Genomic DNA, 26,288 nt, shown 5'->3' with positions numbered 1-26,288 from the left:
TCAGGTAAATGGTAAAACTGCTACGTACAATGGTCGGAATCCTAAAAGACTTGGACTGAAAAGTCTGCTATTGTAAAACTTTTAACATGATTCAATTGGATATTTGACTTTGAAAAGACCTGTTGTTATTTCAAATTTCACACACGGAATAGAAAACTTCAGAATCTTTTTTAATATACACATAACATGTAGTATTTGAGCCAGTAGAACTGTAAGATATTTATAAACACAATATTCCTTTGAGGTTATCTTAGCGACTGCTTGAAACCTTGTTTACTTTTTCAGTTAACAACCTGTAACAGATTTTTATAAAAAGAAAATTAACACAGAGGGAGGTCTGCTGTTTTTACAAACATTCTGTCTAGTGTGAAGTAAGTTCTGTGCAGATCTAGAACAATGAAAAACACCCATCAGAATGGCAGGTTAAAGGGAGGTGTAAAATTTCACACCAAACGTCAATACAGTAGTTTAAAAGGTGATATATGTATATCATTATATGACTTGGTAGTTTGGGTAGAATTTCTCATTTATATATTTTTTTAATCAGAGTTTGCGTGTTTACACATGCGATTTGAATATATATAGACTAGCTTTACCGAAATGTTTTTAAATTCGTTATTAAGGCCACTGATTTTAAATGATCATTGATCTTAAGTTTTGGCTGTATATTGACCAGTTCACTTTCATCATGTCCATTTGATGCTTACACAAAAATCCCTTTATCTGTTCATCAAAACAGATCAAACAATCTCTGGGTGACGTATGTAAGTAGAATTGAACTCTGTAATTAAGATTTCAGACATCAGGGAGACTCACACAGGAGTTTTGATGAGAAATAATGGTTAGCCCCAAATTACAGATCAAAGTTAGTTTGTCCACTTTTATAAAAGGCTGATTGTATCTTGTTGGTAGAAATTATGACCATGTACTTCATGGCTATCTAACAACATCTCTGGGAAAACTTGACCCAAGGAAATATGTTTCTGATACTAGATCTGTTAAAGTGCTTGTGTCAATATATAATCTAGTTTGGGAAGTTCTGTAGTGGGGTTTTCAAACTTTGTAAGAACAGGATTATGTAATAAATGTCAATATGTTATATATAGTCTGTTGAAGTACTGTATTGCTGCATATCAGCCATAAAAAGCTCAATGTAGCCTTCATCAGATTAATTCTTACATTTAGATTTACTTCATATCAAATTTAAATGTTTGCAATAATTTGTTTGAATTACTTGTATAGAAAATAATGTTGATAAAATAGCATTATCATGGTCAAGTGATTAACTTTCCTTTAATTGTATACAATATTTGATGTTTAAACTATGTATGGCTACTATCAAGCTTCTCTCCAAATTATTATGAAATTGACCCCCCCCCCCCTTACACATTCCTACATATTGATGACTCCGAACTATTGTTTCAATCAATACTAAATGGAAGAGATTTATTGAAAAATCAGCTACAGCATTTCAGCATCAACGTACAAAATGTTGGTCATTAAGTTAGGGAATAACCGTCTTCACATTAGTTATTTGTGACCGTTAATGCTGATTTAATGATCACAAACTGAGTTTTACCAGGGACATGTTGTGGGAGCCAGTAAAACGGATATTTACGACCATTACATCAGCATTAATGGTCGCAAAAAAACAAATGAGAAGATAGCTTTTCCTATACTAATGCAATATTACATTTTTCTTGATGTTTGTGTCTTAATATTTCATTGAGTTTTGCTCTTTTTGTTTTATGAAATGTTTACACTTGATATGTTATGTTTTTGTGTGATATGTGTTGTGACATCACAATTAATGGAAAGTTTTCTATTTTGTTAATACTATCTCATTTCACTGCCTCAAACCTCAGTGCAAATAGCTCATTAAAAATGCAGACTGCAAGACATTGCATTATAATTCTTATTTAACAGGTTTAATAAATTCTTTGATATTTTGGGACAAATTCTTTGTTATTAGTTTGGTTGAATGGTTAATTGGGACCATGCATTTTTCGGTTGAAAATTATTCCAAGGTATATTTACAGTGTATTATCTTTTCAATGCTAGCTCATTCATTTGTTGCCTTAAACTATATTACTGTATTATTAAAAAGTTCAAAGTAATCCATACTTCTGCAGGCAGAAACACATTGAGGGCGTTTCTGTTATGTAATCGTATGAATGACATCAGACTCACTTCAGCAGACAGGGAGATTATCGCGGAGATGATTCTGTTCTGCGGATGCCACGCATGGTTGTGTACCAATATCAGATGTTTGAAGTCTACAGGAACCTCTGAAAATAAAACCAAGGAACTGATATCAATCTTGCATGAAAAAATGATAGTCGATTAATCATTAAAACACAAAACATAATGGGGAAAAAAAAAACCTGGTGTGTTAAAAGAATTCTCAGTCAAATAATATTTTGATGATATCATCAAGCTGTGCTTATAAACTGCTAGCTGAATTTTAAATGCTTCATGAAGATTTTAGAGTTCACTCCCTTTATCTGTGTTCTACATTTAATAACCCCCCCTCTCTCTCTCTCTCTCTCTCTCTCTCTCTCTCTCTCTCTCTCTCTCTCTCTCTTTGAGTTTCATTTATTACTCTGCAGATAGCATGCATTCTCTAAACTTTCACCTATTCTCAGGTAATTGTTCAAAGTACAAGTTTATAACTAATTGGTTTTCTTCTGCTTATTAATGATCTTTGAAGTGGAATCTCCCTGGTCAATGATGATTACCTTCAGTAGACCCCAAGCTCTGATCGGATTTTCCAGGTACGTGTCTAAGCATCGAGATAAATTCCCAGCATGGACTGACAGGTGTAAAGAAGAATCTGGATGGAAGAGACTTACATCGGAGATTGGATGTCTATATGTAGAGCATTGAGCTGAAGGTCTGCTGAAAGACATTCGGCATTTGCACCTTCTGACAGAGCTAAAGGAGATATATTTTGGATGTACTCAAAAAAGAGAGTTGATTTCAGTGCTTTAGATAATTGGTAAGATGCACTGGATACATTGGTCAGATGAAAAAGCTTTTCTTTTGTCCTGATAACATTTGAAGAATTGGAGGATTTTAATTCTGGGTGCCGAAGAGATTCTCTGTGGTGAAATCTTGGTGTACTAATATTTGAACTTGATTAGGTCTGAAATTAGGGGAAAAAAGTTAATTGCCACACATGAACATCTCCTGAGTGATGGATTGTCATTCATTATACTGACAGGAGAACTGATATTTTACTAGAGATTGAACAATAACATTGACAAAAACGTCTTGTTAAGTTTTTACGCTCTGCATGATAATTTTTAAAAAGTGGATTCTGTGCCATTTTTGTTTGGAACCTTGGCAGGTGGTAAAAGTTTTCCCTTGTCTTCCAAGGCAGATGGAATTCTAGAACACCAAACTGTTTCTTGGTATCATTCCCCAGTGTCTTCTGCAATGGCTTCTGTTGTTGATTCGATAAAATATGAGGGAATTTCAATGGAAGCCTAATTAAGATACAGATTCATTAGAGAAAAGGTTATGTAACAAACACACTGGAAACACAATCACTGAGGTCAATAGAGCAGTGTGCTGCAGAACTCCTTATCATTGCAGAAGTTCGATTTGTGACTACATCTTACAGAATTAAATTTGTTAGTAGCGATTGTGTGGAAAAGTTTTGTGATTTGGAGGAACTTTTTTGTGGTGATATGGGATTTGGTTGGGTTCCTGGTTTCATTCTGAGATGCTTTTGTGGAAGAAGGCGGCCAAGAAAATTGCAGAATCCACAAGGACTTGGTGCAGAAGCCAGCTCAGTGGCAGGTGAACTTGAGTCTGAAATAACAGAGTTAAGTCCAGTGGGATCCCCGGTCAAATGTCCAGCTCCAGCCAATGATGGCAGAGTTGTTACAGAAGCTAACATCCACTTCGAGGAAAAGCCAAAAAATTCTGATAGTTCAGAGGGAGGAGTGCGCAGGGAGACAAACCTCAGCGATTCAGGGTAGGACAGCAGTGTTAGAATTAGTATTGCTTATTGAGTCCTTAAGTGTCAGATTTGAATTCTGCAGTTAGACACAAAGTACATGTGTGTATACATGTATTTTAGATTTTTTAAATTACTTGTTCATTTGTGTGTATGTAGATGTGCATGCTTACTGCACAGTAACTACCATGCATTGTAAGGCCACCTGATTAAGTCGTCCTTTCTCTGTGTGGCATTTTAAACTGTATTAATATGTGTCTTTATATAGTAAATTATAAGATCCCCGCTAGTAAGGGAGTGACAGTCCCAAGACAGACAGGGAAAACACCACTATTAAAAGGGAGACCACTCTATACATGCTCCAGAAAATATATAGATATGATTTTGATGAGTCGACAAAACTTAGAGGAGGTTTTGATTAACTTTTGCTAGTAGGTAGGACGTGATTCATTATGCATGAACAAGGTGATATGAGTGTAAAGCATGTATAATGAATTCAGTTATTTATGCTCTAGGTTCTCAGCTACTGTCAAATAAAGTAGTTGGATAATTATACAGATTTTCAGTAACAAGTGTGTAGACACTCTACAGACTGATATTACAATGATATTTTCAGCACAGCTACACTAGCTCACAAAATTAAAGGTGAAAAAGAGGATTTTAATGTACATAATACTGGTTTAATGTGCTCGGAAAAAAAATTGTGGGATATGTTTCAAAACCACTGCAATGTGAGACTTGTACCGTACTAATGACAACAGATTATTCACAAAATTAAATTTAATCTCCAAAGTGAACATATTCATTACAAAGTCTGTCTATATCAACATCATCCAATACTACTGATCTCAGTACAAAGTCTGTCAACATCATCCAATACTACTGATCTCATTACAAAGTCTGTCAACATCATCCAATACTACTGATCTCATTACAAAGTCTGTCAACATCATCCAATACTACTGATCTCATTACAAAGTCTGTCAACATCATCCAATACTACTGATCTCATTACAAAGTCTGTCAACATCATCCAATACTACTGATCTCATTACAAAGTCTGTCAACATCATCCAATACTACTGATCTCATTACAAAGTCTGTATCAACACAGTGTGCGAAACAAACTTATGGACCGATAGACAATGTCTATAGAAAATCGAGTTGATCTATAACGATCAAAATAGCTATAGAGCGACTTGTCTATAGGAATTCTGAGTAAATAACTGGTTCTCTGCTGCTTATTGAACATATATGAGAAGCGGGACCAGTTTATATGTAGTACACTGATGCTTCTGTTCACTCCTTAGCTGTAATAAAATGATCAGATTTTTCCATTTTTAACAAGGCAATTTGATATTTACTTCAATGTACGCCATTTTTGTGCAAATTTGGAATGTCCTTTTTAATGGTTTTAAAAATATGTGGAAGATGCACGCACTTGAATTAAATAAAAACGGTCAGTACAAGTTCCAGCAAGGCTAAAGTCGCAGAAAATCATGAGAAAACGAAACGTAGTAGATGAAGAATCAGACAGTGAAACTGAGCTGGCACTAAATGAAAAAGAAAACGAAATTCTAAAAAAGCTTGCCATGCACGCAATTGAAAAAGAATATACCGATAGTTAAACTATGAACAAATTGCTAAACTGAATTTGTGTCAATTATTTATTTTTTAATAACAATGAATATTGCACTGTTAAATTTTGGTCTATAGGAATTTGTTGTGGTCTATAGGAAATAAAATGACTATCATGACCGAAAGTCTATAGGACTTTAAAGTTAGTTTTGCACACTGTCAACATCATCCAATACTACTGATCTCATTACAAAGTCTGTCTGTCAACATCATCCAATGACAAAGTCTGACTGTATCAACATCATCCAGTATCACTGATGTCCTCTTTGCTGACCCTGAGTGGACCTGAGTTATTATATCATTATGAACTTGTCTTTAAAGCCAAAATGCTTCTGATTTATCCTGCAAATAATGCTTTCCCGTGTATATTAATACTATATTTTTTTTTATACATCTGCAATTAAAGGTTAAAATTGGACCAAAATTATATACTGCATCAAGGGGAATAACTCCCATTCATCTTTTGGCTGAGTGTCAACAGGTTGGTGATAATGGCTTATCTGTGGGCTTCATTTCCACCTGCCAGTAATCAAGGCAAACATTAACATTCAGGTTAGAATCGTAATTGTCTTCCAGCAACCTCCACTGATCTACAACACACTGTGAGGTATTGTCACAGTCTCCCCCCTGTCTAACACTGGATAGGACAGGGAGAAATTACACAGGGCATCCTGAGCACACAGAGACATTAGGATCGGGTGTGATCAAAGACAGATGGAGGGTTTTTCTACATAAAGCTCAAGACAGATGTGTGGGTCTCATTGCATCATGTGTCCCAGGTTCATGGCTGGAAAATGGTTGGACATACATGTATAATACATGTTACCTGTAGTATATTTTCAGTGATGAGAAATGCCAGTACTTGGGACGTACCTTGGATGTGTACCTGAGGACTGTGATGGATCAGTAATGTCATGTTGTACCAGATCTGATGTATAATGAATTTACATGACCTTACAGATGATGTGATGGATAGGCAGAGAGATTTTATGTGAGGACCATTTCACAGGGATAATTCTCTCAGATCACAAAAATAAAGCTGGATCAGGATTTAAGAGGTGGATAATTTGGTAAAGTAATCGGACATGGCTTTCATGTTTTGGTCTCATACAAGATACATGGAGAAAATCAAACGGTAAGCCAAATTGTTTCTGTCAGACATATTGAGTTATCTTCCTTTGGATGTGTGGTTGATCTGCAGAGGAGGTATCCTCAGACTTTGATTAAAGTGACTCCCTAGTTTCTGTAGGAGGTGATATTTTATCTGGTCATTTTATTAGGTGATCTCTGTCACTTAGGTGACCTAGTGTAGTCTGATTGCTATTGGTATGTACATGTATGTATCTGTTGTCATCTGTTTATTAAACTTTTTTTTAACTTCTCGATAACTTTCCAATGCTTTTCAAATTTGGTAAGAAGCATCTTTAGGACAAGGGGGACATAAGTTGTAATTTTAGATTTCAGCACTCCTGACCCGACCCCCCCCCCCCCCCTCCCCCGGGCCTTAGGGACAGTGGGAAAAAACTGTCAAAAATGTACAAATTTTCAAAAATATTCTTCTGTACAACAACACATCTGTAAGAAAAACGAAATAAGTGGTCATTTAGAGCAGGAAGGGCTTTGCATATAGTGTTTATATTTAAAACATTTAAAAAACATTGAAACAGAATGGATATTTAGAAGGGGCAGGTAGCCATGCACCAAACTTCAAATTCTACTTTTTTTTTTATCCCAGGTGTAGGGGTTTTGGTACGTGATGATGGACCAAAATGATTACAGTGATTAAATTTCTGTATCATTTGGAACATTACCTCTCTAATTTAATTTGCTGATATTTAGGAAAAGCAGAAAGGTGTATGTACCAAAATTGTGACTGGAGTCCTTCAGTGTTAATATATCATGCATGTATATTATATTATGTAAAGTCTTTCATCAGTATGGGCAGTCTTGGTGTCATTTTGTTTTTTGATAGAACACATCTTGTTTTATATTGCTGCTGAATATTAGAATTTACCTTAGATATGCAGAACAGGGAAATCATCTTAGATTTCATAGCCCTTGAGGCTTTTGAAACTTGTAACTAATACTGAGGTGACCGATAAGGCCTACAGGCCTCTTGTTGATATGTAGTACATAATTCTTCTATGCCAATCAGCATATCACACAATCAGGAAATATTGATTTAAAAGCCTTTGTCTAAGAACCTAAACTCAAATCACTATTGCTCAGAGTTCTATTGTTTTGTTCAGACTGCTTGACAGAATTTTCACAGAACAACCGGAAATAGAGATAAAAACACCACCCACCCCTACCTAGCTGTGTCTCAGTTGTCTGATCCTGGGTGAGAGTGACTCACTCTGAAAGGGGGAGGGAGGGAATAGCATATCTACCTATCCCAACAGAAGTCATTGTGTTTCATCCTGAGGGCAATGCACCCATCCCCTGATTGACCGAGTTTTTAGAAATACGGTATTTCCATTTTAAGGTGCAATGTGGTTTGCTCTTTCTAGGGGTCAAGCACTTTTTTAACTCAAATTTTGAAATTTAAATGCAAATAGATGAAGTGTAAAATCTATAGATAAAGATATTGTATGGTGTTCTATTTATAGATTGGTGTAATTGTAATTGTTGGTAATCTAAGTAGCACCCATGTCAATCCATGTGTTGATACAGGACATGCATGCATGGAGATGTTACTATAGATAAACTTACAGGTCAATGTGCCTAATAGTGTAAACAATTTACTATATCTGTGGATCAATCACTCAGCATGAACAAGATGATTAATATTGTGCAAACACCTCACACCTATCCAGAGGTTATACATGCCAATGAGTTCAATACAGGTAAATATTGATATCATTGATTCATCGAGGTGCACATACCATGTACTCAAACTGTCAGCTGATTCCAGATCAGGTTGAAAGTGGGCTGATTTCTGTATTTTCATTTTGAAGTAAAACTTGGTTTACCGAAAATTTGGAAATTTATGAGAAGAAGATATTTGTCTTTTAAATTTGTGAGAACAATTTGTTTATGCTTGTGGACTAGGTGTGAAGTTGATTTGCTGCCTTTGATCTGTCAACACCTGTATGGGACAGGTACTTGCATCAGCAGGGTGTAAGGTATGTCTATTGAGGGAATTTCCTCCAGACAGGTTTTGCTTTTCATCAGTAAAATGTCTTCAGGGTGTCAACAGGGGGACTGTAAGTGGGTGAGAATGTAGGAAATGAAAGATCTGTTATTCAACACCCTGTTGCAAGCTATGGTAGAGTCACATCAGAGACCACTAATTAAGTGACATGTTAATGCTGGGTAGGAATTGTGGGGATTAATTATAGGGATCAACCCAGCTGGACGACCAATCAGAATTTATCGCCAGACACTCCTCCCCAAACCAAAAAGACCACATCTTTTTAATGTCATGTAAATTAAAGGAGCGAGGAATGTCTTCTCCAAAGGACGCTGACATTTTAAGAACTTCATTTGAGAGATTTGAGATATTTTCAGGTATAGTTGCTCGCATTTTATAAAATTCATTTTGTACTTGAGGTTTTAAGGTACTGCTTAGAAATTGCAATGTAGCTTGATTAACAAGGATATTAATCGAGACACCCAGGTGACCTTTTGCTGTCTGTTTTTATCCATTGTAAGGCCTCGGATGTAAACTTTTGAACGTTTTGAGCTTCTCAGGAATTACAGACCCAATTTTAACCAAATTTGGCATATAACATCTTTGGGTCAAGGGGAAAAAAAGTTGGAGAAAATTGTGAATTTCATGGACTCTGCCTCTGCCCTGGGCTTGAGGGGTTTGTCTAAAACCATCAAAATTAATGTAATCTTCAAAAATCTAACTCTTTCTTTACTTCTGCACATTAAGCAATCAAAGTACATGTATAAGCATGAATATAATAAGCAAAGAACCCTCTGAAAACTGTGAAATACATGACCCCAATGGGGTCTGGGTGTGGAGTGTAAAGTTGGTGAATGTATTATTTCTTAGAAAATCTTCTTTACTTCTGGACATCAACAAATCAAACTGTTAATTGGTGTAATTATAATGAACAATGAGTGTCATACCAAAACTGTGAAACTCCTGACCCTTAATTGGGTTCAGGCACTGGAGTGGGGCTAAGTTGGTTAAAAATGCATAATATCATAGAAAAATCTTCTTTACTTTTGGACATCAAGGAGGCAAACTATTGCTTAATGCATGATTATGATGAGGATTGAATCCTGTACCAAAAGCTGTGAAATTCATGACCCCGGGGTTCTTATAGGTACCAGGGTAAAGCTAGATTGGTCACATACAGTGTATATTATGTATCGAAAATGTAATAGAAAGTCTTCTTTACTGCTATTTGCATCAATCTATGATTATAATGATCATTGTGAAATATATGGTTCAGGTTTCAGATCCCAGGGTGGAGCTTAGTTTAGAAAATCTTTACTAGTGGACATCAAATATGCAATTTGTTTGCATGATTACCGTATAATGAACGATGAGCACTCTTTGAAAACTGTAAAAATCATTTGTCGTTTTAGATCTCAAATAGAAAATTGTATTTCGCTGTGATATGATGAAAGAATTCTGAATTAATTTAGTTATAGAAAGCGAAGCTTGCGTCACAAAGTGACACTACGAGCGAAGCTCCATGATTCCACATGTGAGTTGATCGCGTATGTGATTTGCTCTTCATTGGCTGAAAAATGATGGGGACTACCCATAATGCTTCCGGAAAAATGTTGCCGTCACTGCAGTATACTTCATTGACAACCCCGTAAATAAAATACATGAATTGGTTGGAAAGTAGCTTTCTCATACCTTCGTACATTTTGTTTATATTGCTTGGTTTGAAAGGAAAAAAAACAAAACAAAAAACATCGCAGCTAATATGACGTCACAATTAATGCACTGTTTTCATCGACAGCTTTATATTTCCAGCATTAATAAATATTAGGCAGATTTAAAAATACATTAAGTCGTGTTGCAAGATATTATGGGTCTTCGCTCGTCTCAAAGGTCACACTGTAAAACATATTACCAATATATCTTTCATTTAGTATGAAGTATCAAATATAGCTAATGCAAGGATTTCTTAAAAGACGAAAAATGTGCATATTCTAGTGACCATTAAGGTTTTGAGTCATAATTACACTTGCATGTATCACGGTGGCAAATCACGTAACTTTGACGAAAGTCAAAATGAGTAAGCAGCACCCTTATCAATAACGAATTGTCACATAACTTAAATTTTATCAACATTTGAAGGATTATTTTAGGAACAAATCTATACTAAAATGGTAGTTCATTAATACTGTGTCGTGTGATAGAAGCAGAGAACATCGACACAGTTTTTTGTTTTCGGTCAAAAACTTTCCGACCCCAAAAACTAAGTCAATGTTCCCTGCTTCTATCGCACATAGATTACGACCATTTTAGTATAGATTTGATCCTGAGAAAATCCTTCAAATGTTGATATAACTTATGTGACCATTCGTTATTGATAAAGGTGTTACTTATTTGTTTGAATTTTCCCTTGTGTTGACTTTCATCGTCATTTTTCTGGGTAGTAGGTCTTGCTAAAGTCATGTGATTCGCCACTGTATATAGAGACTCAATATAAATGCAGATACTTTGTTTGCATAGTTATCAGATTTTTTTTTATCCACCTACCAATTTCTAGATCTTCCAAGTCCATTAATGATTTTATTTCAAAAATTGTCATCTGAAATGTCATTTTAATTCTGCATCTGTAAGATTTCTACATATTTAATTTTCTTTCATATGTCATCCTTAGCATTAAATGCAGAGGTTTTAAATGTGTATGCTGAAATAACAATTTTGATTTTTTTTTTCAATATACAGAATAATTGTTTCAAATTCTAATTCTGAATGAGAAGAAACATAGAATAAAAGCAGAATTGAAGGGAAGTGTTGTGGCAGATATTTTTTGTCAGTATGTGCCTGCAATCTGTGTAGCCTGCTGTCAGTTTTCTGGAAGTTAACAATAGAGAATTGATTGTACGGAATCTGTATACACCTATAGCTAGATATCAACAGAAGAGCTCTCCTGCATACCGTGAGGTGCAGGTTTGGGAGGCAGGTAAAATCAGTCTACAGCAGGCAGGGAGAATCGAAGCACTGTGTAAAACTGGAATCCCTATTGGGATGTCGTCTACTGCTTAACAGGGTAGGCAACTGTTGTCATTTGAAATCCTGAAATTTTTGCTGTTTTCTAATTTTTTAAAGATATTCTGAAAGTAAAGTGATTATCAATTATAATTAAAGTAGAGATTTTGTTGCTAATGAAAGCATGTTTAATTTCTTGATAATCAAACTCGGGTATTGAAGAATTTTCTGTGATGGAAATGTTTATTTTTTAAAAACTGCCTGGTCAGGATTTTTAACATTCGATAAAATTGTAAAACAGGGAAGATTTGTTCGTATATAAGGTTTGCAATTTGTTTTTGCCAGTTTTGCAAACAATAAATCTTAAGTAAATACCATTGTGAAGTCCTTATGAATTATTAGGATTGATCTCTAGGTTTTAGAAGTGTTGAGGAAATTAATGTTGTTGAAGTACCTATATCAAGTTGTTTGAGTCATTCACCCTCTGGTTGGAGAGCCCTTCATGAGTTTTCAATGTACAAAAGCTAATGATGGAGACCTGTGTTTAACACTAATTATTAACATTGTGGTGAAGCACAGGACTATATATACCAGCATTTGGGAGTATGGTGTGCTAAACTGATTAATTTTTCTGCTGTTATTCAGGATTATGAAAATGAATGCTTTGTTCCTAAAACTTGGATTTAAGAAAATGTAGGTATATGTAAATATATCATGTATAGAGAAAGTTTGAGTTATGTGAATGACATAGAGTTTTCATCCAATTTGTGTTAAATTTGAATATGTAATTTAAAACTTATATGAATATTCAAATCCCAGCATGAGATGATTGGATCACATATGTACAGATATTATGGGGAAACTGACTTGAATTTGGAAATGAGGAAAGATTGGTATTTGATATGTGTCATGTTACAATGTTAATAATCATGCTGATTTTCTGAAAATTGGATAACTTCTATGAATTAACAAAATCCCTGATAAAAGGGTCATTTATATACATATTCATTTCATTATTAGATTGTGTAAGATTATTAAGATTATCAGCTGGTGAATCAGAAATACAAACACAGATAATTAATGAGCTACAATGATCCTGCTGATCATTAATTGATGGCAAACGAGGAGAAAGTTAAGGAATTTAATAACTTTTAAATGAAGTTTGATAAGATTGCAATGGATTCTATGCAATTTCGGGTAAAATTAATCATTAGAAGCACGTGAAGGCTTTGAATATTCTGAGTTAATTGGACATGTAATGTAGAGTAAGATTAGATATAAACAGATGACATAAGACTTCAAATGAAACTGGTATGCATAATAATGTTTTAAATTAAGAACAAACTGGTACACCTGAGGGAAATGAAATAAATGTTAAAGATTCTTGTATAATGCTTACAAAACACATCCTTATTTAATTTTCTTCTCAGCGGAGATCCATCGCAGCATACTGGTTTGAAACAGGAAAAATTGACAGAGCATTGAAACATGGCTCAGTAGAGAATTGTCTGCATTTTCTGTAGCTCTAGTCTCTAAATAGAAAACCTAAAATTTTGTTTAATATAAATCCATGGCTTGTAGACTATAGTTTTTTAGTTTAATGTTAAAGCATTAGAATATTGAAAGAGATAGTTATTTTCTAAATCATTTTATTATCATAATTATAGCTTCATTTATGATTAGGGCACAAATTATATCTTGGGGTGAAATACCATTTTCAATTCTTCAAGCTTCATCATTGAAGTATGGATTTAGAATATTATCCATTTTACTAAATGCCTCTCAATCACAACTACAGGTTTCCTAAAACTCTATTGCTGAAGTCATGTATGCCTTGTATTTGTGACTAACAATAATGATAGTATTACATTCAATTTCCTGTTTATCTTTAATTATTAAAGTGTATGATATGTAAAGATAGCTGCTTAAATTGTAATAGCCATTGTAAGTTAATGCATTATGTATTAAATTGAGGGTTCTTAAATAATTACGGTATGGCAGAACAATTATTGATTCAATCAAGGGAATTGTAGAATTTCAGTTTATAAATTGCTGGTGCTTAATGACCAGGGTTCGAAATTAACTCATGTCCGTAAGTCCGAGACTAGTAAAAAGCGTGTCGGACTAGTAAACTCTCTATAGCACTAGTCCGTGCGGACTAGTGAAAATCCAGAAATCAATCTTGAATTGGTTAAGAGTTTAGCAAGATTTGTCTGAGTCTCTTAGATGTTTGAACTTATGGTCGATAAACTGCATGGTTAAGTGTTTGCGTGGCAATGACTCCCGATTTTCCAAACACATGGAGTGCGTTCGAAACCGCCGTTCTTCGCATGAGCACAAATTCCTGCCATTTCTGAATGCCTAGTACAACGAGAATGGGTTTGAGGTGCAGAACTGCAAGTAGTGTGGTCGAAGAACATGCACGTTTGTGCGCACATGATCTCGTCATTCCCGACTCTAACACAGGAGTTTGTAACACTACAGCTCGTTTGGTCAATCAAGTGAATTTTATTGACTTATTTGATAAAATTTCGAACTCCTGTGACTCTAAGAACTGAGCACGAAAACAACGGGAATGTCGATCTCGAACGCACTTATGGACGTTTATAAAAGTATTAAGTTCCAAGAGGTTACTGTATGTTTCTGAAGATCTTCAATGCAAAATAAAGTATGGTGGTCTTTTTTCTTCTGTAGGTGTCAGAAACTGAATTGCTGGAACTGACTGTGATGTGTTTGGTTTGATTAAATACTATTGAATAAAATGAAGATCATTTAATATGATATACTGGACGGACTAGTGAAATGCTTTGCGGACTAGTAAACATCAATAGTCACTAGTCCGTACGGACTAGTGCTTGAAAAAGTTAATTTCGAACCCTGATGACCATCCTCTAACTTCACGAGTCCTTCATTTTACCTATAGCACCATGCAGTTAGATGTGTAAAAGATTTATTGATCTTAAACACAGTATCCAAATGGGTTCCCATGCTTTTTAATCAAAATTGGATTCATCCCACAAAGACCTGCAAGTTTTTGACTTCCTGAAAGATTTGTATTACGTACTTTGAACTTTGATTATTATACACACAAATTTTGTTACATTTAGTCGAGGTAGGAAATTTGCATGCAAAGATTACTGTAAATCTCATTTAATAATTCGCGAGAACATTATTTACACATTTATGTAATTTCGCGAGACTTGTCCTTATCACACAAATTTCGTTCTTGTGATAAACTCTTACACATAAAAGACTTTAATAATCAATAAATATAATGATTCGCAAAAGTTTTGTCTCATGAATAAATACATCATAATGTATCCATACGAGAATAAAGTCTGTGACTCACAAAATAAAAGTGATCTTCAGTAATTTATCAATTTATTGATTTATATAAATTCTTGATATTGTGAACTTAAATGTTGTGTATTGGGTGCTGGGTTCAATGTCTGCTCGCAGCACCAGGCTAGTAGATGATGGATGTGCAAGGTTATCACTGTATAATAACTCGCCATGGCTGGAATTTGTTTTGCTCATTAATAAATCTTCAGACAGACCACCGTTTTGTAGTATACTGACAGCCCGGCTTCTGTTTTTATTTGCATCTATCAAATGCAATTAATGACTGGAAATTGTCTTGTATCACTGTAAGTGGGGGAGGGTCTTGGAAGTTGTAGTTAGTTATAGTCCAACTCGGTACAAACCCTCAGTGACAGTTAATATTGTTTCCAACTCAGCACGAACTTTCAGTGACAGTCATAACTGTTTCCAACTCGGTACAAACCCTCAGTGACAGTCATAACTGTTTCCAACTCGGTACAAACCCTCAGTGACAGTCATAACTGTTTCCAACTCGGTACAAACCCTCAGTGACAGTCATAACTGTTTCCAACTCGGTACAAACCCTCAGTGACAGACATAACTGTTTCCAACTCGGTACAAACCCTCAGTGACAGTCAAAACTGTTTCCAACTCGGTACAAACCCTCAGTGACAGTCATAACTGTTTCCAACTCGGTACAAACCCTCAGTGACAGTCATAACTGTTTCCAACTCGGTACAAACCCTCAGTGACAGTCATAACTGTTTCCAACTCGGTACAAACCCTCAGTGACAGTCATAACTGTTTCCAACTCGGTACAAACCCTCAGTGACAGTCATAACTGTTTCCAACTCGGTACAAACCCTCAGTGACAGACATAACTGTTTCCAACTCGGTACAAACCCTCAGTGACAGTCAAAACTGTTTCCAACTCGGTACAAACCCTCAGTGACAGTCATAACTGTTTCGTTATTACTGAAATGTATAGTGATATCCAGGATCCACAATAATTACTGATTTATTGTATCCCTGACATGTAGCTCAGTGTTAAAGTGTTCGCTTCATATAACTGGGAGGTCGGGAGTTCGATCCCCGCCCGTGCCATGACTGCATCAAACCGCAACATAGGTATTGACTGCTTCTTTGCCAAACGCTCTACATCTAGTATATAGTGAGAATCACGGGTCTTTAGAATATGATCTTAAAAACAGAGGTCTGGACATGCAGCTGCAGTCGTTGTCACGGTAGAGAACCAGCACTGCTACGGCCCCCCCCCCCCCCCCCCCTAGTGCTAAGCGTAGGTCTAAATTTGTGGTACTTCACCCACAGCTGGTAATGTCTCAATAGCAGTGAACATAAAACAAACCATCAACCAATCATAATTCCTGATTTATGGTATCCATACTAATTACTGTACTCCTAATGAATGATATACTGATTGATTTATTGTATGCTTTAATAATTACTGATTTACAGTGTAACCATGGTAATTAATACTAATTATAACAGCATAATCCATAATAATTACTAATAACTATATCCATATGGAATTATATAAGCACACATCTTGCTTTCTGGATTTTTTTTTCCTGATGTGCCTGCATTATCTAATGATGCGTCCAGAAATTGTTCTATCATGACCTATATTAATTATATTTATAGAGACTTAAATTATTATATATAGTAGTGTCAGTCTGGGAGTTTGGATGGTAGTATTTATATACATGTAATTATAATTATAAATCACATTGGATCTCAGAGAGAGAGAGAGAGAGAGAGAGAGAGAGAGAGAGAGAGAGAGAATAATTATGATTAAAGAATTAATTTCTTCTAGAATGGTGAATATATGTATGTTTCCAAAGGGAAGCTCACCTTGAAGTAATTTAAGTTTCCAAGCTCTGAGAAGATAAAATCAGTTGCTCAGTTTCAAAATGATTCATTGATGAATGATACCCATTGTTTCCTGAGAAGTTTTCCAGGGAATGTTTATACATTTTATTTATATTTGGCTTTTTTGTTCTAAGATTATTTATCAGACATTGCCAACTTCATAACAGGATCAAAATTTCCTCCCTCAGGAGAAATCTATTTTGAGAGAATGCTCTTATTTCATGTTGATATTTGTACCAAATGGTTAATTCAAAATCTATTTTTGTTCATGGATTTATAAGCTTAGTATAAGTTAGAAATTGATAAATTAGTGACCTGGAATTTTAGTTCACCTCGGTTTTGCCTTACTTGTTAATCCATCACTGTTTGAGGAGGGGAGGTCAGGGGGAGGCTATAGCTGGAAACTCTCTGTAAGTATAAGGCTTGCACACAACTATGAGGAATGCGAGTATGCTGAACATGTTGGGTTTTCTGGAATCAGAGTCAGCTAGGCTTCCTGCTTTCATCAGGACAAATTGCGTTGGATGTGTTTGATCAGAACTTGTAAGGTTCCAGAAAATAGGCCAGCATTCTGATGTCAAAAGATAAATGCATTAATGTACTTGTTAATTGAAAATGTGGCTAACCGCTTCTATCAACTATCTCCTAAAGAAAGCATGTGTTATTCACTTTATACAAGAAATCGTGTTTAATTCACTTAGATTTAAGCAAATGTGGCTGCCTCATTATCTCTGTGTTCTTGTTATGATTGTGGTAAAGGTGTATATCGCAAAAAACTGTTTTCATGCTGATGAGATTCGAAAATCTCAGTGCATTAGTATGTGTTCTAAATTTGTCAGCGTGTATGCGTTCACAACTTTTTAACTTTCAATCAGAACATATAATTATATTGCTGATTCAGAACTAATTTGATTGTGAAAGAAAGATTTAATCCTCATCAGGCCAATTCATTATGAAGAAATACATTTGGCTTCTTGAATCTGGAAAAATTGTGGCTGTCACTGCGGTATATACTCTACTGACAACCCCATATACACTGTATGAAATGAATAACTTGTTTGGAAAGTACCACAAACGTTTTTAATTCCTCATACTTTTGTGTGTGCATTATATTTCCAGCATTAAATGAATAGGCAGATCAAATGTCATGAAGCAAGATGTTTATAGGGTCTTCGCTCGTTTCAACGGTCACACATAAAAGATATTATGAAGGATTATGTTCATGACTGTATTTTGACACGTTTATTTCATAAAGTAAAGTTTTCATATGAAACCTTCAGAGCTATCTATAGCCACAAATACCATGATCAGTGTGGCGGCCATTATCGAGTTCAGTAACCTGTGCAGTAAAAGTCCTGATGTCTTGGCTGTTTGTATTGGAGAAGATTATTGATGCTCGTTTATTTTGTTACATACCCACTTTTAGTAGAGGAGAATGGTTTACATTAGGCAATTAGGTTTTTAATTTGCTCATTATGACTAGAGGTATTATGGGCAGGCAACCTAATTTGAAATGCATATGATTGATTATAGTCATTGATTAGTTCTGGTCAAATATTAATGTCGCAGCGCATGGTATACATGTGAGAGCTTTAATTCATGTTAGGCTGTATAAGGGTAGGGTGGTTTGTTTCTAGATTAAGATAGATTTAATTTTTTGTTCATTTATGCATCTGTACATAACATTTACAGTTAGTTCTGCGGTGAGGTACCATGATTATAATTAATGAATTAAGTTAATCCTGTGAATTAGACACAAGTTAACGTGAATTCAGACAGAAAACAGTGAGTGAGATACTCACTGAAATGGGAGACAACTCCTATAGAATTATTGTTCTGTAAGACATTGTGATACAATGATATTAAGATATTGGTTCAGAAGGAAGAAAATACAATGATAATGGCTGTAACAAGATAGGGGAGGTTTATATTCACTGACAGTATACAAGTATGTGGTAAATCTTCTAAAGGCATTGTTCTGCTCTTTGGAAAGGGGTTTTCTTAAAAGACGGTTGACCCATAATTCTTTTGATTCGACAATGTAACATATTTGACTAAATCTGAGTGAAATGCAACATCCTGCAGTCTATTCGGATTACTTGACAGTATAATCCGCCTTTGTTGGGTGACACAAACTTGATCATGACTTCATAAAAGTTTTTTGGGGAGGCGGATTTTGTGAAATTGACTCGGCATTGATGAGTGTTTTCTCACTGTTTTCCAATTTGAAGTACTTGTTGTGAATGTGGATAATACTGTGTTAGTCATCTAGGGAGGAAGTTTCGGAAGGAAATCACTCAGGACGACCTTTTCACGACAGACTGGAGAGATTTTTTGTGACGACCCAAAATGACAACTATGACAGAAATGGAGATGGAGGAAAGAGGAAGATCACGAAGGTCTCATAGTTGGTAAGAGTGGTCAAGTACGAAGGGCTGTGGATGTGTTCAATATTGATTGTAATGGGGTTGAACTGAAGTGATGTTTGGGGTTACACGTGAATTAAGCATTTCGTAAGTGTGAATCTAATAATACATGTAAGTAATGTGTAATGTACACGAGGCTTCTGAAGTGGATGGAGACTCCGAGAGCTGGTTCAGATCTAAATGTAGCGACTAGTACAACAATATTGTATCTTATATACATGTATGTGGATATAATGTACACTTAATCACTGATAGGGATGTAAATAATAGTGATATGATTGAATTAAGATATTATACAAAGTCTGATTTGATGTTGGTCAGCAAAACTGAGTTCTGACATGTTAAACTATTGTGATGAAAATATGACTCCTCATTGTACAAAATAAGAATGTACTGCAGTGTACACCCAGTGCTGAAGTCCAGGGTGTAGTGTGTCACATGTCGACATGAATGTTATTATTACAAATAGCATACACCCAGTGCTGGAGTCCAGGGTGTAGTGTGTCACATGTCGACATGAATGTTATTATTACAAATAGCATACACCCAGTACTGGAGTCCAGGGTGTAGTGTGTCACATGTCGACATGAATGTTATTATTACAAATAGCATACACCCAGTGCTGGAGTCCAGGGTGTAGTGTGTCACATGTCGACATGAATGTTATTATTACAAATAGCATACACCCAGTACTGAAGTCCAGTATGTATTGTGTCACATGTCGACATGTTACAAATAGCGTTCAGCCCCGTAACTTTGTTTGACCACCTTCGGTTAACCACTAGCATTTTGTGAGTACTAAGGAGTGTGATCAGACTATATCTTGGTATTTCTCCGTGTTTGTTGGAGAGAGTGCACAGATACTCAATGTGCACTCGGGGCCAGCGTGCTGTAATGCCTGATGTCTTCTGATCCTATAGTGGCATCCTTTAGTTGTTTTAAGTATATACGCTACTTGAAAGTTGGTCAAATGTTGAGAGCAGCAAACATAACTAAAATTGTTTTCATCTACTGCTGGTCTTGGTCAAATAGTGTATGTGGAGATGAAAGTTTTACATCCAATGTTTATAAGCAATATGTAATATGTCTTCAATATTGTGACATCAGTGAAATAGCCACCTGTTCAAAACTCCTGCCCTCCCCTAGGTTATTGCAGTCAATTTACTGATCATCAGTTAACATTAATAGCAGGATGTAAATTTCTGACCCCTGGCTAATGAGTAGAATAACAAGGTCTGTAGACCAGAATAATATTTAAAAACATCCACCATCTGTGAAGTCAGCTGCCATAGTTTTCAATGGGTATATTTTATTTATAAACTTGTCTGGATTTTATCCAGTGGTCTATCAAATGGATATGTAATTTGTTTGAATTCGAAGTAAATTTTCATTTACTTTTGTTTGAACTTCTCTGAGTAAAGCAGATGCTAAATCTAAGGTTTGTGTACAGTCCTTGGAAATTGTGATATTTCATCTTTCAAAAGAGATTACTGTCTTCATGTGTGAGTATAGAGCAGACTTCATTACAATTTAATATTTTGAATAACTGTATGGGTTCATGCAGGGAGTCATCTTAATGCCTTTCCTTTTTAAAGTGACATTTTCTAACAGGATAAATTCTAATATACCATAGAAAAACTTTCCTATATAAAAGATAATTCTCACTCACTGCCAGGTTGGACACTCAGAACAGCAGGAAACTGGTATACGTTATTTCATACTGGCATTAGAAACATTCCAAGATCAGCAGTTGATCTATCTGAACCACAGTGACTCGCTAGCTGAATCCAAAATTGAAATTTGTCACTCTGATAGCCAACATGCTCATCGCTGTAAACTGCTCAACATGCAGACAAAGTGGAGGAATGTACTACTCCATTTGCATGCACCTGTTACACAGAAAAAATGCATGCTTGACCGAGTTACATAATAATGAGTGATGCCTATTGCAATGTATTTTGACAACTGTCAACTTCATTGAGTCTCTGATTCCGAGTGATCATGGGGATCCTAGAATGATTCTAAGTAAGAGATGTTGCCAATTTCCATTGGATAAATCATGCTGTAAGTAGAAATGCAATACCTACATGTTGCCAACAGTAAAAAGTCTGGGTATATAGCAACAGTGGAAAGTCCGTCGGTACCAACAGTAAAAAGTCTGGGTAAAAAACAACAGTGGAAAGTCCGTCGGTACCAATTAACAGTAAAAAGTCTGGGTATAACAACATTGAAAAGTCTGTCGCTACCAACAGTGGAAAGTCTTGGTAGCAACATGCACTCTCTAAATTAGTTTTCACAGAAAAACAGTATTGTTGTATTTAGAATGTAGGTGTCACAGCTAGTGCATATCACAATTAATACACAAGAGTGAAGGCAATTGGCTTTTATATAACAATTGTGAGACTCACAATGCACAGTGAATACCTATATATATTTGGTTTTTCCAAGAACCCATGTTTATTAGTGATATTGGCCCCAGACAAAGGAAGAGGAAATTCACCTCACTAATTATTGCCTCTTGTGTCTTTGTCCAATATTGCTTTCTTCCTTATTTTATCCAAATACATGTATTATTGACTAACCAAGTCCATAGATACCATATGTATATGAAAAAAATTCTTTAATTAATTGTTAGTTTATACTGCAGCACTGCATGAACACCAACTGTAAGAGGAAATTGACATTGAAGTTTTAAGGATAGCTAGAACTGGTTGCTTAACATGCAATTATACGCTCAAGTGACTTTGAAGGTCATATACAATACATATCCAATGACATTTAAGTGATAGATTTCAATTTTGAAAATACATGAGAGTAATCTCTACTGCGATGCTTCATGCTGCCAATTACTTCTCATCATGAAGAACTTATTTTAAATGTGTTTTATGAAGTATGCTGGCTTGAAGTGTCCCAGTTCATGACCCTCATGTATTTTCAATAATGAAAGAAAGTGGGTGCATTAGATGTAGATTCAGCAGAGCGAGAAAGTTTTATCAATGATAATTGGGAACATCTTTCAATTATTTATTTGGTTTCCATGTGACTTTGAAATGGGTAAATGTATTTTGAAATGCATTTGGTTTTACCAGCTAGAAGATGTGTCCGAATATAGCAACATGACAAATTTGACGGAAAATTTGCCTCATAATTTTCACCCTTGTTTAAAAATGATCTAGTTGTTTTGAGCGGATATGTCTCTCAATGAATTTGAAACATGCTGCTTCATTTTAAAAATTGGAGAGATGACCCAGATCGAGATATAACAAAATATGTACTTTTCAGATATTTTTCCGGGGGCTACTTAATTAGTCCAAAGAAATGAAACTTTTAGTCATTCGTTTCAAATATTAGACATGCTTTTGTTTTCTGATATATACATACAAACACTGATGTTTTCTGTTTTTATATATGTATAAGTGTAATTGCATGTAAATATTTAAATATATAACCTATCAATTTATCAAGGAGAGCCTTTAAATTATCATAAAAAATATTACATAGGCCAACTTTTGTTTGAGTCTGTAGCCATCTTAAATGTACCAAACATTTTCATTTGGAGAAATGCATATTCTAAGCACCCAGTTTTTTTATATTCTACTTTCATTTCTGTTGGAATTCCGAGTTATTAAAATTTAAAATTAAAATTAAAAAAAAAAAAAAAAAAAAAATACTCAGTAGATGTACTACTACTAATAATCAAGGAGTTCTGTATGAACATCATGTCCTGTGTGCATTGTTCACAACTGCTGCACATTCTTCACAGGAATGGCTATCATTACAATTTGTAAAGAATTATCATAGGCAAAAACACTAAATAAGAAAATAGTCAAAACTATTCATCAAGTCTTAAAACTCATCTCTTGCACATTTCCCTGTAGCTGTAGAATCAGGTGAAGGAACTCAAGTCTGTAGAGAAATCCTAAAATACGCAGCTCATGTTAGAATCATTACATCCAAAGACCTTGGTTAAACATGATTTAGTAGCTAGGCTGCAGTGCATTTTTATCAATATTACTGTGCAAAAGTGAATTTTCTTGATGTCAGGTAGTCTATAAGGCAGACTGTTTTTGTTTCCTCATTCTATGAATATCATATTGATTATATACATACACGCAAGTCTTATAATAGAAGTGTATATATTTATATGTACAACAATTTTAGCTCAGTTGACGTGGATCTTCAAATGAAATAGTTCTGGACATTATTTTACTCAGATCTATTATAATGTACCTTAGTCAACTGAGTTTCTTTAATTTGCATTCATGCTGCTGAAGGTCATGCATATTACTTCTACAAGTAAAAGTCTCCTCATATAAAAATAAATATGATCATTAAAAATATGATGTAATGTACAAAAATTAAAACTTTACACACACATGCATGATGATAACATAGAATTATAGTGTTCCCAGCTGAACCTACAGCAGATCTGATCTAAATTTAATGTTATATTGACACCCTTATGGTCTAATATCAGAATCAACATTATACCTATTGATACCCTATATTACAAATAAATTAGGATGTAAATTTCTAGTGTGTCCTCTACATGTGGTATATGCATTCCCTAGCTGACAGTGGCTCTGGCTGCAGGCAGTCTGCAGAGACTTCTCATTGATCACTTGTGGAACACATAATCACATGCAGTGTCAAAATCTGTGAGAGTTAGTCACATTGTCAATTCTCCATTTTTTTCATGAATGCTGGAAAATCAATTTTGGAGCAGTTCCTTTAAATCGCTGTGAAACAATCTAAAAGGGATGATGTGCTTGCATGTGGTTACATGAGGAAAAATTTTGCCTTTGGTATGTCTAAAGTGCAGATAATTTATTACTGGTTTTTCTGTGTGTATTGACTCTGGGACTTTATTGATTGGATTAATTTTGCGTTAGTCATCCGCTCTTAAAGTGTTCTGGCTGGACTGCACACTGTGCAATAAATGCAGACATCCATGTTCCACATTGTGTGTATGTGCGAACAGAAATAAAAATTTTAAAGCTTGACAGAATGACATGTGGATTGCACAAGGAAGTTAGCTCATGATGTTCAGCTATTGTGTGTTTTAACATCGAGTTGTGTGTACAGACCACTGGTTTGTATTTCATTTCTTGATGGCTTCCAATATGTTATGGTAAGTCTTCTTTCCATTTCATGAAATATTTTGTAAGCAAAATACATTATACAAAATGAGTGTAATTTTTTATATAATCAAAAAAGGTAATCAGACACAATGAGGTGTGGAAAATTCATACATTTTTTCCACTATATGAATTAGAACATTGCTGATTTAGTGATGGATGGGTTATATTGGACCAAAATAGTCATTTTGTGCTGTTTCAGTATGTACAAAAATTGTCCCTTTTGGGTCATTTTGTGCCGTTTGAGTGTGTACAAAAATTGTCCCTTATAAGAGCAGAAAACATTGTGATGCAATCCCCCTCCCCCTCCTTTGAAAATTTACTGAATCCGCCCTTGCAGTATTTTAAATATCTCAGTAACAGTACTGGTTGTTATTGTATGTTCTGTTTGATCTGCAGCGGTTATTTCCTGATCAATTAAAACTTCAATTTTGGATTTTCCAATCTCTAGCTGGTAGTGTCTGAGTGATTAACACGGTGGGTGGAGACATCTCTTTGATGTAAAAATATCAATTTTCTGTTGTTATTATTAAATTTAAACCCATAAGATGACATAGGAAGTTGTACGGTGTGTTGGGGTACAAGAACTTGATGTTGTGTTGACATGTGGTTTTGTAAGACCCAATGTGAAGTGGGTTAATTACACAACTCCTTTCATCCCTCAACATACAAACATATTTCCAGGATTTCCTCTGATACTCTTCTCAAGAGATTGCCCAAACAGAGTGAAAATGCAGAAGAAAGATCTTAAAATAGGCAAACTTAATGTTGGGTGGTTGAAAGAAGATTAAAAGTATTCAGAATCTATGTATTTTGAAATGTTTTGGGGTACATAATGTGGTATATTTATTCAGCTTCGGGTGGAGTTACATCAGAAGTAGAACTAGAGGACACCCTGGTTGTCAGGGTAAAGGCACCTAAACATAGCGCTGATAAGGCATCAGATGTATTGATTTCACTGCCTTCTGTAAGCATACCTGGATGTTTTGCAGGGCTGGTCAATGTGATTATTAAATGTTTTATTCATGACTTCAGCACACCAAATCCTGGAGCATTTCTCAGCTTCCCTAATCAATTTAATGCTGTACACCAAACTGTGAAGTTTCCAAGGGCGTCTAGATGAAGCAGAAGGCTTTACGAGTGTCAGCTTTGATTTGTTGAAACATTTAGTGATCCAAATATTCTGAACTTGTTTTTTTTCTTTCTTTTTTAACATGGGGTATAGTCATTTAAAAGATCACAACAGAAAAAAAGTAGTGCACTGGTTGACATGTTAATATATGGCTGACAGTAATAGATTGCGCGAGGTCAGCAGACAGGATTACCTGTCTCTCTTTGGGGAGTGTAATTTAGTTGTCAATTCCTGTATACAACCTGTTGGTTTTTAATGAAAATAAAACAAACAAAATGTATGTGGACATTAGTATCAATGATCCAAGACTGTAACCTGAGTGGTGTGCTGTCATACAAGTTTTGCCATATTTAAGTGCCTCTTAAAGGATTTGAAAAGTACATGTGTAACAAAATGCCAAACAGTTAGTGTGTGGTTTTTCCGCACTTATCGACATATGATATATATGAAAACAATATTACAGTAATTTGGTTCAATTGAATAAATTTTTATGAGTTAATGAATTTTGACTGCAGGCTGACCATTTCAAATAAGCAGCATATGGCATCATAGAACAGGTTTCTTTATACTGTGCACCTTGGCCATAGTTTGTTTATTTGTATATATTTTATTTATAAACAAAGGATATACACATGTGGCAGACATC

The 26,288-nt window shown here is 35.1% G+C and overlaps 1 protein-coding gene and 1 long non-coding RNA gene across 15 annotated transcripts in view; one reads left to right on the top strand and one right to left on the bottom strand.

Annotated features, from left to right (window-relative positions):
- The window catches only part of LOC130048360 (IQ motif and SEC7 domain-containing protein 2-like), a 62,727-nt gene that overhangs the window by 13,274 nt on the left and 23,165 nt on the right, over nucleotides 1-26,288 (top strand). For 2 of the 14 annotated variants that reach the window (XM_056144997.1, XM_056144989.1), the window contains exon 1: nucleotides 17,775-19,357. The exons of 6 other annotated variants lie outside the window; for them this stretch is intronic. In XM_056144997.1, coding sequence (XP_056000972.1) covers nucleotides 19,296-19,357 — 62 coding nt within the window. In that variant the 5' untranslated portion in view covers nucleotides 17,775-19,295. Of the gene's footprint in view, nucleotides 1-6,090; nucleotides 6,738-11,639; nucleotides 11,797-12,054; nucleotides 12,429-17,774; nucleotides 19,460-21,193; nucleotides 24,504-26,288 lie in introns of those variants that run through there. 6 more of the 14 variants (XM_056144999.1, XM_056144994.1, XM_056144991.1 and 3 more) reach the window with 5 other exon arrangements.
- LOC130048417 (uncharacterized) lies at nucleotides 153-21,231 on the bottom strand. The gene is made up of 3 exons (XR_008797201.1): nucleotides 21,042-21,231; nucleotides 17,295-17,517; nucleotides 153-2,288 (listed from the first exon to the last, which is right to left on the bottom strand). It is a non-coding gene; the product is annotated as an uncharacterized LOC130048417 (long non-coding RNA).

The sequence above is a fragment of the Ostrea edulis genome, chromosome 7 (genome assembly GCF_947568905.1).
Source record: "Ostrea edulis chromosome 7, xbOstEdul1.1, whole genome shotgun sequence".
Taxonomy (NCBI): Eukaryota; Metazoa; Mollusca; class Bivalvia; order Ostreida; family Ostreidae; genus Ostrea; species Ostrea edulis.
Note: the sequence above shows the minus strand (reverse complement) of the source record. Positions and strands in the feature narration are given on the sequence as shown.